We start from the raw sequence: 15,038 nt of genomic DNA on the forward strand, positions 1-15,038 counted from the left end.
GGTGTGATGCCTCCAGGTTTGTTCATTTTGCTCAAGATCATTTGGCCATTCAGGGTATTTTGTGGTTTCATACAACTTTTAGAATTGTTTATTTCTATTTTCTGTGAAGAATGTAACTGGCATTTTGATAGTTATCAAATTTTGCATTTAATCTATAAATTGATTTGAGTAGCATGGACATGTTAACAATAGTATTTTTTACAGACCGTGAGCATGGGATATCTTTCCATTTATTTGTGACTTCTCCAATTTCCTTCATCAGCGTTTTATAGTTTTGAGTGTGGAGATCTTTCACCTTGTTTGTGAAATTTATTCCAAAGTAGTTTTTGTAGTTACTGTAAATGGGCTTGTTTTCTTCATGTCTTTTGCAGATAGTTTGCTGTTAGTGTATAGAAACACTACTAATTTTTGTATGTTGATTTTATATCCTGCAACTTTACTGAATTTATTATTTCTAGCAGCATTTTGGTGGAACCTTTAGAGTTTCCTATATAAGATATGTTGCCTGCAAACAGGGACAGTTTGACTTCTTTCTTTCCAATTTGGATGCCTTTTGTTTATTTCCCTTGGCTACTGCTCTGGCTAGAGCTTCCAGTACAGTGTTGGATGGGAGTGGTGAGAGTGGGCATTCTGAGCTTATTCTGGATCATAGAGAAAAAGCTTTCAAGTTTTCCCCATTGAGTGTGATGTTAGTCGTGGTTTGTCATCTATGGCCTTTATTGTGTTAAGGTGCATTCCTTCAATATGTAATTTGTTGCGAGTTTTTATCATGAAAGAATGTCGAATTTTGCCAAATGTTTTTCTATATCTATTAAAATGATTATATAAGTTAAAAAAAAATCTGCAAGACAAGATCTCCAGTTCATTATATACATTGAAATTTGAGAGGTGCCTTCTAACTCAACATGTCTTTTCCATCTGAAAAATATACACAGCTCATTTTGTGTGATGTAAATACAGCACTCAAAAATGTATGTTTGTGTTTATGCTCTGAATGTTATATGTTATAATCCAGAAAACTATTATATATATACTGATGTTGTGGATTATGCCACTCTCTTTACACAGAGTTAGAGAATATATTAGAAAATATTTCTGTGTTGAGAATTACTTTATGAATTGCATTCACTCTTATGAGTTACAAGGAATTCTCTTCACTCTCTCATTTCATCTTGAGTCAAATTAAAAATTCTGCCCATGGCCACTTGGTAAATGTGTTCGTGTGTGTTTTCAGGGACCACTGACATTTATGGATGTGGCCATAGAATTTTCTCTGAAAGAGTGGCAATGCCTGGACACTGCACAACAGAATTTATATAGAGATGTGATGTTAGAGAACTACAGAAACCTGGTCTTTCTCGGTGAGAATAACTTCAATACACATTTCATAATATATTCTAAAGGTTTTATTTTATTTATTTATTTTTTGTGTAGATTTTTTTTTGGTAGTTTTTGCTTTGTATGAATGAATTTCAGATTCCTGTTTTGAAATAAATTCTGGGGATTTGTCTGTGTAGAGAGAAATATCTTCAAGACGTTTCATCTTGATTTGAATTTTCTACATTCCTCAGCTGATCTGTGTTTTTCACTCTAGATTATTGGTAATGCCTGAAGGTTGGTGTCATAAAATATTGTTTCCTCTACCTTAAAATCCACCTGTTTTTATGTTTCTTTGTGTTTTGTTTTTTTGAGATGGAATCTTGCACTGTCCCCATGCTGGATTGCAGTGGTGCAAGCTTGGCTCACTCCAGACTCCACCTCCTGGGTTCAAGCAATTCTCCTGCTTTAGCCTCCCGAGTAGCTGGGATTACAGGCGCACACGACAACACCCAGCTACTTCTTTTGTATTTTTAGTAGAAATGGGATTTCACTGTTTTTCCCAGGCTGGTCTCTAACTCCTGATCTCAGGTGATCTGCCTGCCTTGGCATCCCATAGTGCTGGGATTATAGGTGTGAGCCACTGTGCCCGGCCTTCCACCACCAATTTTTGATTCAGTAGTACTGGGTAGTGAAATTAAGAATGTACAAATTTAAAATATTTTCTAAAGATTTAGAAATTTCTGTTATAAATTGCTATTTACTATTTTATAAATTACTATTAATTTACTAGACTATTCTATTGCATCCTCTTTACTGAGCAGATTACTAGCTTGAGAATTGAAGAATATGAGCAATATTCATGTTATTTCTTTTTAATGAAACAGGTATTGCTTTCTCTAAGCCAGACCTGATCACCTATCTGGAGCAAGGAAAAGAGCCTTGGAATATGAAGAGACACGAGACTGTAGCCAAACCCCTAGGTATGTGAGAATGAATGCAACAGAAGAGAGGTCCAAAAGTCAAAGAGAAAGTCAGTCCTTAAAATGTGATTTGGGATGCTGTGTTCCAAAGGAAAGAGTTTCTGGGATGCCTGAGGATTTTTAAATTTTACTGTCACACAAGGACATCTTCTGTCCTATGTTTTTAAATTTTCTAAAGATTTGACTTTCTCTTTGGTGATCTTCCTTCAAGTTTACATTGAGAGCCAAAGTCCTCTTCATGAAGTATAAGAGACTGCAAAATCTGGCCACTTTTCTGTTGTTTTGGGGGATACACAAATATCTGCATAATTTTGAAAAACCTCTATGTTAAACTATTATTTTAAATTTTCTTTTAGCATTATATCTGAAACAGGTGAGTAGTGGTTTATGTTCTATTTTTTTGTTGATCATTTTTCTACACAGTCCATCCAGTTTTATTACTATACTCTTGAAGTATAGTTTGAAATTATAAAGTATGATGTCCTTATGCTCTGTTCTTTTTCCTTAAGGTTGCTTTGGTTATTCAAAGTTTATTGTAGTTTCATGTACATTTTAGAATTGTATTTTTCATTAATGTGAGAAAAATATCAGTGAAATTTTGATAAGTTTATTGAATTTATAGATTACTTTGGATAATATGGCACCTTACAAATATTTATCCTTGGCTGGGCGTGGTGGCTCACACCTGTAATCCCAGCACTTTGGGAGGCTAACGTGGGTGGATCACGAGGTCAAGAGATCGAGACCATTCTGGCTAACACAGTGAAACCCCATCTCTACTAAAAATACAAAAAAGGAACTTGCAGTGAGCGGAGATCACGCCATTGCATTCCAGCCTGGGCGACACGAGCGAGCAGCGAGACTCCGTCTCAAAAAAAGAAGAGAAGAGAAGAGAGTAAAGTGGGCGTTTGAATCCATAGATAAAATTATCAAATTTATTTGCTGTCTTTAATTTCTTTCATTGATACTCTTATATCTCCTTGTGAAGATTTTTTACATCTGGTTTAATTTGTTACCAGAAATTTATTATTTTAATGCTCTTCCAAATAGATTATTTTCTATTATATCAAAGAGTTTGTTTTAAGTGTATGGAGCCATAATTTATACTTGTAATTTAATTTTATTTTTCTAGTCTACTGAGTATATTTATTAGTTTAGACCAGTTTTAATGTACTGTTTATAGTTTTTTATGTATAAGATCATATGATCTAGAAACAGCAACTGTTTACTTATTTGTCTTCAATCTTCAGTGGCTTTTGAAAACTTTTTGACTACTTATTCTGCCACATACTTTCAGTGCTATGTTAAAATAGAAGCATTGACAATGGGCACAATATAGTTTTGCATGAGTGTCTGTGAATTTGAAGGAGCAAACACCTCTGCAAGTTTTTATAAACTGGTTTCAGAAGGTAAAGATTGTTTTTTTTTTGGGACCCCAGGGTGATGGGATGCTCTCTGGGTTTGTAGTGGAGAAGGATTATAGTTTGGTTTGTCACAAGACTTACGAGTCTACACTAGGGTCCACCTTTAGTTGGATTGTTACAAGGAGCTTGGGTAGTTATAATTTCCATTTTACTTTTAGATAGACTTAATATCCTTCAGGACTTTGATCTTTAGAACAGATACTAAGTGGGGTTTCTGCAGTTGGGTCTGCATATGGTGGGCCTTGTATCAGGATGTGGATGAGTATGGCTTTCACTGAATACCAAAGAGGATTTTCCTAGGTCACTGTGTGGGTTTCTATGTAGGCTTAACTGGCCATGAACTGTGGTCCAGGAAGCTGAAACTGAGTCATGGAACTGCTTCACAGACCGTAGTAAAGGCCAAGGTCTGCAGTCCTGCCTGCATGGCTATTAATTTGTGTCTTCCTCTAGGCCTCTGGAAGGGCAGAACCTCTCCCAGACTGTGGCTGGGAGGAGTTTGGGATGGTTACAGAGTAAGTTCACAATTCTCAGTGAGACCAAGTTGGGTGAACTATTTCCTGGTCATTAGCCAGGAACAGAGGTCCTGTAGTTTGCCACTTTAATGAGGGCCTGCCTTCTGAAAAGAACACTCCTCAATCTTGGGCTTTAGGAGAGTTTCAGAACTTCCTTCCTGAATCTTAAAGCTCTATTAAAGGCACTTGTTTTTGAGATGGGGTCTTGCCACATAACCCAGACTGGTCTTCAAATCCTTTTCTGCAACAATTCTCCAACCTCAATATACCATGTAGCTGTCATTACAGATGTGAGCCATGATGTCTGGCTCTATTGTATAGACATTTTTGTCAGGGGTGGCTGACAAATTTTCTTGCTGTGGGGGAATAAGAAGATAGAGCACCTTTTTCCATCTTACTGATGTCACTATCTCTATACATTTCTACTTTCTGTTTCCTATTTCAAATTTCTCTGCAATATTAGATTTAGACATTTTAGACAATATGTTAGAATTTACATGTTGTGCCTGAAATAAATGAGATAATTAGTATTACAGAATCTTTGAGGTGTCAGTTTTCTTCCTGGAAACCTTTGTGGCCAGTGGCACCTTTGCCTGAGTTCTTGTCCTGCGTCCAGAAAGCATAAGGTATGCAGACAAGTGAAGGGTGAAGAAAACAAAGAGGATCTTTATTTAGTGTTAGAACAGCTCAGAGGAGACGCACAGTTGGTAGCTCCTTTCTGTAAGCAGGTCATCCCATCGAGTGTTCAGCTCTCAGCAGAGAGGAGGCCCTGGAGAGGGTGGCTTCTCTCTGCAGGCAGGTCATTCTGAGGTCTCTGCAGGTCTCTGAAACTGCCAGGCAAAGAAGGTAGCTCCTCTCTGCGGCTGGTCATCCCGTTGTTTCTGTGTCCTCTGCCCTCTCTGGCTGAGCCCGGGGCTTTTCTGGACCTCAGAGAGGAGAAAGTACATTCCAGTTTGTCCTTGGGTGGCCCTGGTCAGGCCTGGAGGAGGCACCAGAAGTCCTCACTCTGGTCTGCGGGCCCCTGAAGGTTGGGCTCTACAAGGGACTCCTCTTCTGCCAAGGAATCTGTCTTCCTCCCACTGCCATTATTATATGGCTCCAGGGCTTGGCTCCAACCCTGCTCTGAGCTCCCAGTGCATGGGTGCTGGGAGAGAAGAGAGGCAGCAGGAGCAGACACCTCCAAGCCAGCAGAAATGGGGGAGGGTCTTCCCAGGACCCCAGTGATGTAGGCAGCAGTGATGCCCAGTCTTCTACCTGGGAGGGCGGCTGCAGCTGTTCCCAGGGAGCTCCGACCCCACCAACTTGAAAAGGGCAGAGCTGTTGCTTGTCCTTGTGGAGCAGGAGGCCCAGGTCTGCAGCCATGGGTCAGGCAGCTGCAGCTGCACCCAGGAGGGCAGATCTTGGCTTTTCCTGCCTGACCCTGTTCCCCCGCCCCCACCAGCACCACCACGAGCACAAGGAGGATCAGATCCACAGCCATAGTTTGGGTGGCTGCAGCCCCACCCAGAAGGGCAGGGCTCCTGCCTGCTTTGTAGAGCAGAAAGCCTGAGTCTTCAGCAGCACCCAGGGAGTTCCTGTCCTAACTCAGAAGAGGTGACATCTCACCCGCTCCATGGAGTGTGCAACCTCAGCTGCGCCTCTCTGCTGAAGCCAGCATAATGGCAGCAGCTACTTCCATCAATCCCCCCTCTGAAGAGGTACATCTAACTGCCATTAGAATAGGGGCGTTAGGGATGATGACCATTAACTGCTTCATACTGACATGGGATGTTGTTTTGGGAAAACAATAGTTCTCTCTCAGAGGCCTATCCAAGGGTTTCCAGTAAAAGAGATTTATCTACTGAGGCTCTATTTGTATACCATTTGAAGTTTGATAGCCCATCTCTTGTTTTTTTCTGAGCTATAGTCAGAGATCATTGGTTGGTTCACTTCCACAATTGTCAAAAGGTACAAATAACTCAAAAGCTTCCTTGATTTTGAAAAACAAAACATAAGGATCAGCAATGTTCCAAGCAAAAAGTCAAGAAAGATTAGTCTTCTATTCAGTTCACCCAGTCAACTCCTGTTCGCAATCTCCAAAGTTAGCAGAAACCTGCACCCAAGGGTTATAATCCATTCTTTGAGCGGATCAAAACAGCAAATATCTATGAATGTTAGAATGTCCTAGGATAGTCACAGTGAAAGACATGATTGACAAAAGAAATATAGTCACCTTTGTGATTTATGATAACCTAACACATAACTTTAATTATGATTGATAACACAAACTCAGACGTCAGAACTCTAGGAATCCCATACAATTTTTGGAACACACATTAACATTTTTCACTAAAATATAACCTGAAAATCAAACACCACCTGATCAATCCTATGTAAGTAAACATGTCAAATAATCCTGTAGTTACCTCTCTCTTGGATGTCCCAGGGGCCCTCTGTAGCATCAAAAAGCTAGGGGTTAGAAAAGACAACTTTGAAGCTGTAAGGGCTCAAAACACTTAATAGAAGTTCAGGTTACCATAAGTCATCTGTTTAAATGACTCAAAGTGTTGTATTTTGTTTGTTTGTTTTTTGTAAAGTAAAAACCTTCACTCGTCGAGAGGGAACATCTAGTTTTCAAACAGTCCGTTTCTTGTCTTTCCCTTCTGTTTTAGAGAGTTTATTCAAAAGTCAAAGAAAATCTTTTCAAGAGAGAGAAAGCCAAATTTCACGCTTGCATTAGTCTATTGTTGTCAACCTCAGCTTTTTAAATTAAACCTTATAGATAATTTTATCCAATCTTAACAAGTTTGACTATGAGGTACAATTCTTAAAAATCTTTTATAACCCTTTACAAATTTGTGTTAAAGGGTGGGTCAGTGCCTGAAGACACCCTTGTGCTTTTATTCCAATGTTCAATTTATGGAAAAACCAAATAATACCCTTTTGAATTTAGTCAATATGTTCACATACAGATTCTCTTTACAATTTTTAAAAACTCTCCATAACTTGTTTGAACCTTTAGTTGTATCTTATTTAAAACAATCCTTTAACCCTCTAAACTAGGCAAAAATTTGCATTTTCACGCCTTATATTATTTCACTAAAGACATATTTCACTTCTCTTATGCACCTTGCATGTAAATCTGTTTTCAGTATTCTCAATTACATGTTATAATGGCAACTGTTAGCAATGATTAATTTTGGTGAAATATTTGGTAAGTTATTTTAGTTACGTACTTAGGTGCATATCAGGTCTGTTTCCAGCATAGCTAGGGGCATGGCATATATCCCCAGCCCTTAAAAACCTGTAAAGCATGAAAGTCGAACAACTTTAAAAATCCAAAGAAGCAGTCCATGACCTTAAAGCGTTTAGCCAACCTAGTTTCTGGCTTGCATAATTTAGAATATGTATCTACATTTTGAAGACATTTCTATTTTTACCAATAATTTTAAAGCCAGCTTAAGTTATACTCTAGTCACATGTATTTGAAAATTGCTTACACTTATTACTTGAGTGCTCTTACTTGCAAGCTAATTTGGTAGACACAGCATGTATCAGTAAAGAAACACATCTAGACATATATACACACAAATGAAGATCTAATAGCTTGGAACCCTAGCCATGACATAGCAATACAAGCTCACTGGTTTTATTTTGTTTGCCCCAGTAGATAATCCAATAAAGGCTGTGAACCAAAATTTTGGGTAAAGCAGTTTCCATGGCAGTTTAATTTTTAAAGGCCCAACCTCTGCAGACTCCAAAGAACACTGGGACTAAACAGCACCAAAGGAGAGCATCACATGTTAACCAGGCCATCTGCTTAGAACCACATCACAAAAGCCTGTATATATGCATTGCCCTTCCACTTTCCCATTCAGTGGTAAACTCCAGATTCCATACAATGTTGGGGGCCAAACGGTATGGCAAATGTGAGACAAAATTCTAGGGAGGGTTTAATACTAGACCTCAGAATTTCTGCCAGGGGTGTTCCTTTCAGAGAGGTTGAGGTCCGGAGGAACCCCTGTGATGTCCCCTTTGGGATCCAGTCTTAGAGTGTCAGACGTCTCTGACCTTAGGTTTATGTTTTCCTTCCAGAGGCAATGGCCTACTATGAGCTTTATAAAACTACACTTCCCTATGCTAACCATTCCACTACAGTGATAGCCATGAACTAAAAGGCATCATAGCTTTAATACTTTCAAAGTATTTGGTCTAAGTGCTTGAGCCCAAAAGATTGAGACCAGCCTGGTGAACATATAAAGACCCTCTCTCTACAAAAAAATTTTAAAAATAACCACGCATGATGGTGTGCCCCTGTGGTCCCAGCAACTTGGGAGATTGATGGGGCTGGATTACCAGAACCTGGGAGTTTTGGCTATAGTGAGCCATATTTGTGCCACTACACTACATCTTGGATGCCAGAGTAATACCCTATGTGGTTTTTTTTTCTTTTTTTTTTTTTGAGCCACAGTTTCACTCTTGTTGCCTAGGCTGGAGTGCAATGGCGTGATCTCGGGTCACCACAACCTCCGCCTCCTGGGATCAAGTGATTCTCCTGCCTCAGCCTCCCAAGTAGCTGGGATTACAGGCATGTGGCACCATGCCTGGCTAATTTTGTATTTTTAGTAGTGACCGGGTTTCACCATGTTGCCATGCTGGTCTTGAACGCCAGACCTCAGGTGATCCACCCACCTCAGCCTCCCAAAGTGCTGGTATTCCAGGCATGAGCCACCGTGCCCAGCCTTATCCTGTCTTAAGAAAAAAAGCTGTACACTTCAGGCATGTTAAGTATATTCACATTGTTATGCAAAAAAGAAATTTTACATTTGTAAAACTAAAACTCAGTACCCACTAAGTAACAATTGCCCACTTTACCCTTTCTTCAGCCCCGAGAAACATTCTTCCACTTTGTTTTTATGAATGTGACTGCTTAACATATTTCATATAAGGGGTATCATATAGTATTCATTGTTTTGTTACTGGCTTATTTTAGGTAATATAATATTCTCAAGGTTTATCTTAAAATGTGACAAGATTTTTTTTTAGGCTAAATAATATTCCACTGTATGTGTGTGTTACTTTTTTGTTTGTAAGTGAAAGAACTTTGGAGTTGCGTCAGCCTTTTGGCTTTGTGAATACTAGTACAATAAACATAGATGTTCAAATATATTTTCCGGGTCCTGAGTTGCATACTTTGGATATAGATTCATAATTGAGATTGCTGTATTTGATGATACTTCCATGTTTAATTATTTGAGAAACATAACATTTTACAGTGATGGCTGTATTTTTGTTTTCCACCAACAATCAAAATGGGTTTCGTTTACATTGCATCATCAATAGATTTACTTCTTTTAAAAGATTTGTAAGGGCCATTCTAATTGGTGTGAGGTGATTTTGGTTTTCATTATAATTTTTATGCATTTCTCTACAAATCAGTACTTTTGTATGTCCTTTCAAATGCTTCTTTCTAAAGTTTAGTTCAGTTATGTGTCTATTTCTAAATCTAATTATTCAACTCTATTTTTAAATGTTAAGAGTTGTTTGTATATTCTGAATATTAATTCCTATCACATGTGATTTGTTAATATTTTCACCCTTTTCCTAAAAGGCATCGCGTCACTCTATTGAATGTTTTCTTTGATGTACAGAAATATTGAAGTATAGTGTAGTTAAATGTTTCTGTTCTTTGTTGCCCAAGCATTTAATGTCGTATCTAAGAAAATGGTGCCAAGAGCAATGTCATGTCTTTCCCTTATTTTGTTTCTAAGAGATTTATTATTTTATTATGTGTAAGTATTTTATTTAAACTATTGTTTTTATATGGCTCAAGAAAATGATCCAACTTTATTAGTGTAGATTTCCTGTTTTCAACATTATATTTTGACTATAAAATCAAATTATTAATCAAACTTGATAAAATATTATTTATCTTTATGGTGTATCATGGCAACACGGTGGAAGATTATTTGATCATATACAGAAGGGTTTATTTCTGGGCTCTCTATTCTGTTCTTTCATCTGTTTATCTGTCTTTGTGTCAGTACCACATTGTTTTTGTTATTGTAGCTTTTAATATGTTTTGAACTCAGAAAGTATAATGTCTCTTTATTCTTTTTCATGGGTATTTATTTGGCTATAGTTCATAATCAAATTTTAAAATTTCAACCAAAAGTCTTGTAAAAAGCTGCTATTGGGATATTTATAGGGATTATACTGAATTTGTATATCACTGTAGGTTGCATTAACATCTTTAACATATTTAAGTTTTTGACTATTGAGCAAGAATATGTTGAAGAGTGTGTTTTAATTTCATATGTTTTTTGATTTGCCAGTTTTACTTTTGCTATTTCTAGTTTCATTCAGTTTTAGTCAGAAAACACATGTGTATTATTTTGGTCTTTGATATGGTTTGACTCTCTGTCCCCATCCAAATCTCATCTTGAATTGTACTCCCATAATTTCCACATGTTGTGGGTAGTATCTGGTGGGAGATAATTTTAATCATGGGGGCAGTTTCCCTTGTACTGTTCTCGTGGTAGTGATTAAGTCTCACAAGATCTGATGGTTTTATCAAGAGTTTCCGCTTTTGCATCTTCCTCATTTTCTCTTGCCGCCACCACGTAAGAAGTACCTTTCATCTCCTGCCATGATTCTGAGGCTTTTCCAGCCATGTGGAACTGTAAGTCCAATTAAACCTTTTTTTTCCTTCCCTGTTCGTGGTAGGTCTTTATCAGCAGTGTAAAAACAGACTAATACAGTCTTCTTAAGTTTATTTGTTGTTGTTGTTGTTTTGAGACACATCTTACTCTGTTGCCCAGGTCAGAGTGCAATGGCATGATTTTGACTCACTGCAGCCTCAACCTCCTGGGCTCAAGTGATCCTTCCCACCTCAGTCTCCCAAGTAGCTGGGACTACAGACATGCACTACCATGCCTAGCTAATTTTTTGATTATGTGTAGTGACAAGGTCTCACTAGTTTACCCAGGCCGGTCTCAAACTTCTGGCCCCAAGTGAGCCTTTCACGTTGGTCTCCCAAAGTGTTGGATTATAGGCATGAGCCACTGCACTTAACCAGCATTCTTAAATGTAATAACGTTATGTGTCCTAACAGAATATACCAGGTGCAAATAAGAATATTGTGTATTCTCTTGCTTTTGACTGGAAAGTTTTGTACATGTCTGTTAAGCCTACTTGGTCTATGATAGGGTATGAATGTCCATGTTCTCCAGACTTCATGCTGCATTATAATCCTCAGTGTTGGATGTGGAACCTGGTGAGAGGTATTTGGATCATGGTCATAGGGGTAAATTCCTCATGAATGGCTTGGCACCATCCTTTTGGTAATCAATAAGTTCACACTTCATTGATTCAAGTGAGAGCTGTTTCCTTAAAAAAAACATGGCTATTTCACTCACACTTGCTCAGTCTCTTATCATGTGATATATCCAGTTATTCTTTGCCTGCCAGCATTATTGTAAGCTTCCTGAGATCCTCACCAGAAGCTGATGCTGGCACACACTTCTTGTACAGTCTGCTTACTTGGCAGCCAAGTAAACTCTTTTCTTTATAAATGATCCACTTTCAGGTATTCCTCTATATGCAAAGTAATTAATACCGTCTATAATGTTGTCTGAGTTTTCTGTTTTCTTACTGAATTTTCATCTGAATGTTCTAATTATTGAAAATGTGATCTTGATGTCTACAATTATTATGTTCCTATGTAGTTTTTTCTTCACTTAACATTTGCTTAATATATTTTAAAGCCCTGATGTTACATATAGATAGATAAATGTAATAGTTATAGATTCCTGGTAACTTGACCCATTTTGCCATTATATAAGTCTTTGTCTCGTGCTAGTACTTGACTTAAAGCATATAATGTCTAATATAATTATAACCACCTAAACAAATTGTACTTACTATTAGCATGAAATATAAATTTTTTCCACTGTTACTTTCAGCCTGTTTGACTCAATGCTAAAATAAGTCTCTTGTAGGCACCATATTGTATGCATTTTTTAAAACACTCAGGCATTTTGTTCCTATTTCTTTTTATAATTTAATTAATTTATTTGTTCATTTATTTTTGAGATAGGGTATCACTCTGTCAACCAGTCTGGTTTACAGTAGTGTGATCATGGCTCACTGCAGCCTCAATCTCTGAAACTTTTATGATCCTCTCATTTCAGTCTCTGAAGTAGCTGGGTTACAAGTATATGCCATCACAGGCAGCCATGTTTTTTTTTTTTTTTTTGGTATTTTTTGTAGAGACAGGGTTTTTTTCTTGTTGCTCAGGCTAGTCTTGGACTGCTGGGATCAAATGTTCAGTCCATGTCCTACTTCCAAAATCCTGAGATTACATTTCTTTTTATTAAGTGGTTTAATTTATACTTTAAATAATTGCTTAAAAAATGGAGTCACTGTTACCAGTTTTATTATCACTGTTTTATGTATTTTTTTGTAGATATGTTTTCTCATTTCCTGTTTTGCTGCCTTAATTTTATTTTATTTTGCAGTGGTTTTGATTTTTTAATTTTGTTTTGCATATTTTAATGAATATTTTGTAATCTTAAAATATGGAGATTATATAACGCATCTTAATATATTTTAATCTCATAACAGCTTCAATTGAATATAAAAACTATACTTCTGTATGTATTTCCCAGTGTTATTGATATTAAAACTATTTCATATTGTGTACCTAGTAACATTTATGCAGATTTATTTTTTGTTTATCATATTCTATACAACCTTAAGAGTTTTATGCACTATCATTATGATAGTAAAGAATTCTGTATGTCTTTATATTTACACTTAGTAGAGAGCTTTAAATTTGTATGTGGTTTTATAATACTGTTTAGTATCATTTTATTTTTCAGCAAATTGACTCATTTTAGCATTTCTTTTTTTTATATGCAGTTTCACTGTGTTGCTAAGTCTGATCTTGAACTCCTGGTCTCAAGTGAACTCACTGCTGTGTTCACCTAAAGCTGTAGAATTACAGGCATGAGCTACTGTGCCTGTCCACCATGTAGCATGTTTTGTAGGACTATGGTAGTAATGATGAACACCCTCACCTTTTATTTTGGAAAATATTTATTTGTATCTTCTTTTTAAAGTAAAGTAATTTAGAATCAAGAATTAGTGCTAAGAATTTTTTTTATTGCATCAAAATTTGGGAAGTTGTTTGACATTTTTATCTCCAAGCAACCTCTATATTACTTTTTCCCTGTAGTCTTCTAAGATTCATTTTGTGAATATATTGATCTACTTGACGATGTCCAATCGGTTTTACATTCCATTTATAATTTTGTTTGACAGTTTTTGTATTGTATATTTTAGAGTATGACACCTCACGCCAGTTAATTGTGGTTTGATTAGTTTATAATTGTGTATGACAATATTTAACTCTTTATAATTTAAGACAGTATGGAGGAAAAATCAAACACGTATCAGCCATATGTCTATTGTCAATATAATTATCTCTTTTTTTGCCTAGATAGATATTATCCCTGTACTTCTTTATGACTACTGTATTTGTTGTGTAGGTTTATTGTGGATGATTATTTAACCCTAAGTGAGTAGTCATAAAACTTTTTCTAATTTCAGCACCTATCTGTGAATCTATTATTTTTGTGTGGGAGCAAATCTTTTTTATTTTTTATTATTTATTTATTTATTTATTTATTTATTTTGAGATGGACTCTTGCTCTGTTGCCAGGCTGGAGTTCAGTGGTGCAATCTTGGTTCATGGTAACCTCTGCCTCCTGGGTTCAAGCAATTTCACTGTCTCAGCCTCCAGAGTAGCTGGAACTACAGGTGTGCACCACCACACCCAGCTAATTCTTTGTGTTTTAGTAGAGATGGGGTTTCACCATGTTGGGCAAGATGGTCTTGATCTCCTGACCTCGTCATCTGCCACCTCGACCTCTCAGTGTGCTGAGATTATAGGTGTGAGCTGCTGCTCCCAACCGGGAGAAAATGTTAGATTTGAAGATAATTTTAAAACCATCAGATACCAGAATCTATTCTAGGTATTGTTCATTTTTACTTGTCAGAAACATGTAACAAAATTTATAATGCAGTATTATTAAATATTCATTTTGGTCATGTTAATTACATTGACATTATTATGCTACATATTGCTAGAATGTTTTTGTCTGGCAAAGCCAAATCTCAATACACATTACACAACATGAATTTTTCTCATTTCTTGGCACTTTTCAAACACCATTCTGTTTTCTGTTTCTGAGAGTGTGGCTACGTTATGTATTTTATACAGTCTCTGTCTCTTTGAGGCTGGCTCATTTCTTTTTGCATAATGTCAGTAACATTTATCTTTATAGTTAGAATGTTTTCTGGTTTTTGAAAACTGAGTGAAATTCTAATATTTTCAAATTATACCTACTGAATGATTTTGGTGACAGAAATTTGCATTACTTCAAGAATGCCATGTGAAATTCCAAAAGCATTGCATTAAATTTGTCGACTACATTGAGCAGTGTGGACATCTTCATAATATTAATTATTTCAGCCTTTCAACAACAGCATGTTAAAGAGCTTGTTGTTTAATTTAATATATATTTATGAAATTTTCAGCTTTTTTATGGTTTTATACTCATTCTATTTTGATGGTAGTAATTTTTTTAAATTCAGTTTTAAAAATTTTGATCTTTTGATCTTTTTTGATCTAGAGATCTTTTTTGATCTAAGAAGTGGTCTATCAAGGACAATGTTGGATGAGATATTGAGATGAATGTATCCTGATATTGTTGAGTGTTCTCTATACCTCTGTTAGGAATAATTGTTTTATACTGCCT

General features: G+C 36.6%; 1 protein-coding gene across 3 annotated transcripts in view; it reads left to right on the forward strand.

Annotated features, from left to right (window-relative positions):
- The first annotated feature begins 1,240 nt into the window (after positions 1-1,240).
- The window catches only part of LOC108521911 (zinc finger protein 85-like), a 45,532-nt gene continuing 31,734 nt past the window's right edge, over positions 1,241-15,038 (forward strand). For 2 of the 3 annotated variants that reach the window (XM_017861936.1, XM_017861937.1), the window contains exons 1-2: positions 1,241-1,361; positions 2,205-2,300. In XM_017861936.1, coding sequence (XP_017717425.1) covers positions 1,250-1,361; positions 2,205-2,300 — 208 coding nt within the window. In that variant the 5' untranslated portion in view covers positions 1,241-1,249. The remainder of the gene's footprint in view (positions 1,362-2,204; positions 2,301-15,038) is intronic. The other variant, XM_017861938.1, reaches the window with a different exon arrangement.

Source organism: Rhinopithecus bieti, unplaced genomic scaffold (assembly GCF_001698545.2).
Source record: "Rhinopithecus bieti isolate Rb0 unplaced genomic scaffold, ASM169854v2 scaffold_63390, whole genome shotgun sequence".
Taxonomy (NCBI): domain Eukaryota; kingdom Metazoa; phylum Chordata; class Mammalia; order Primates; family Cercopithecidae; genus Rhinopithecus; species Rhinopithecus bieti.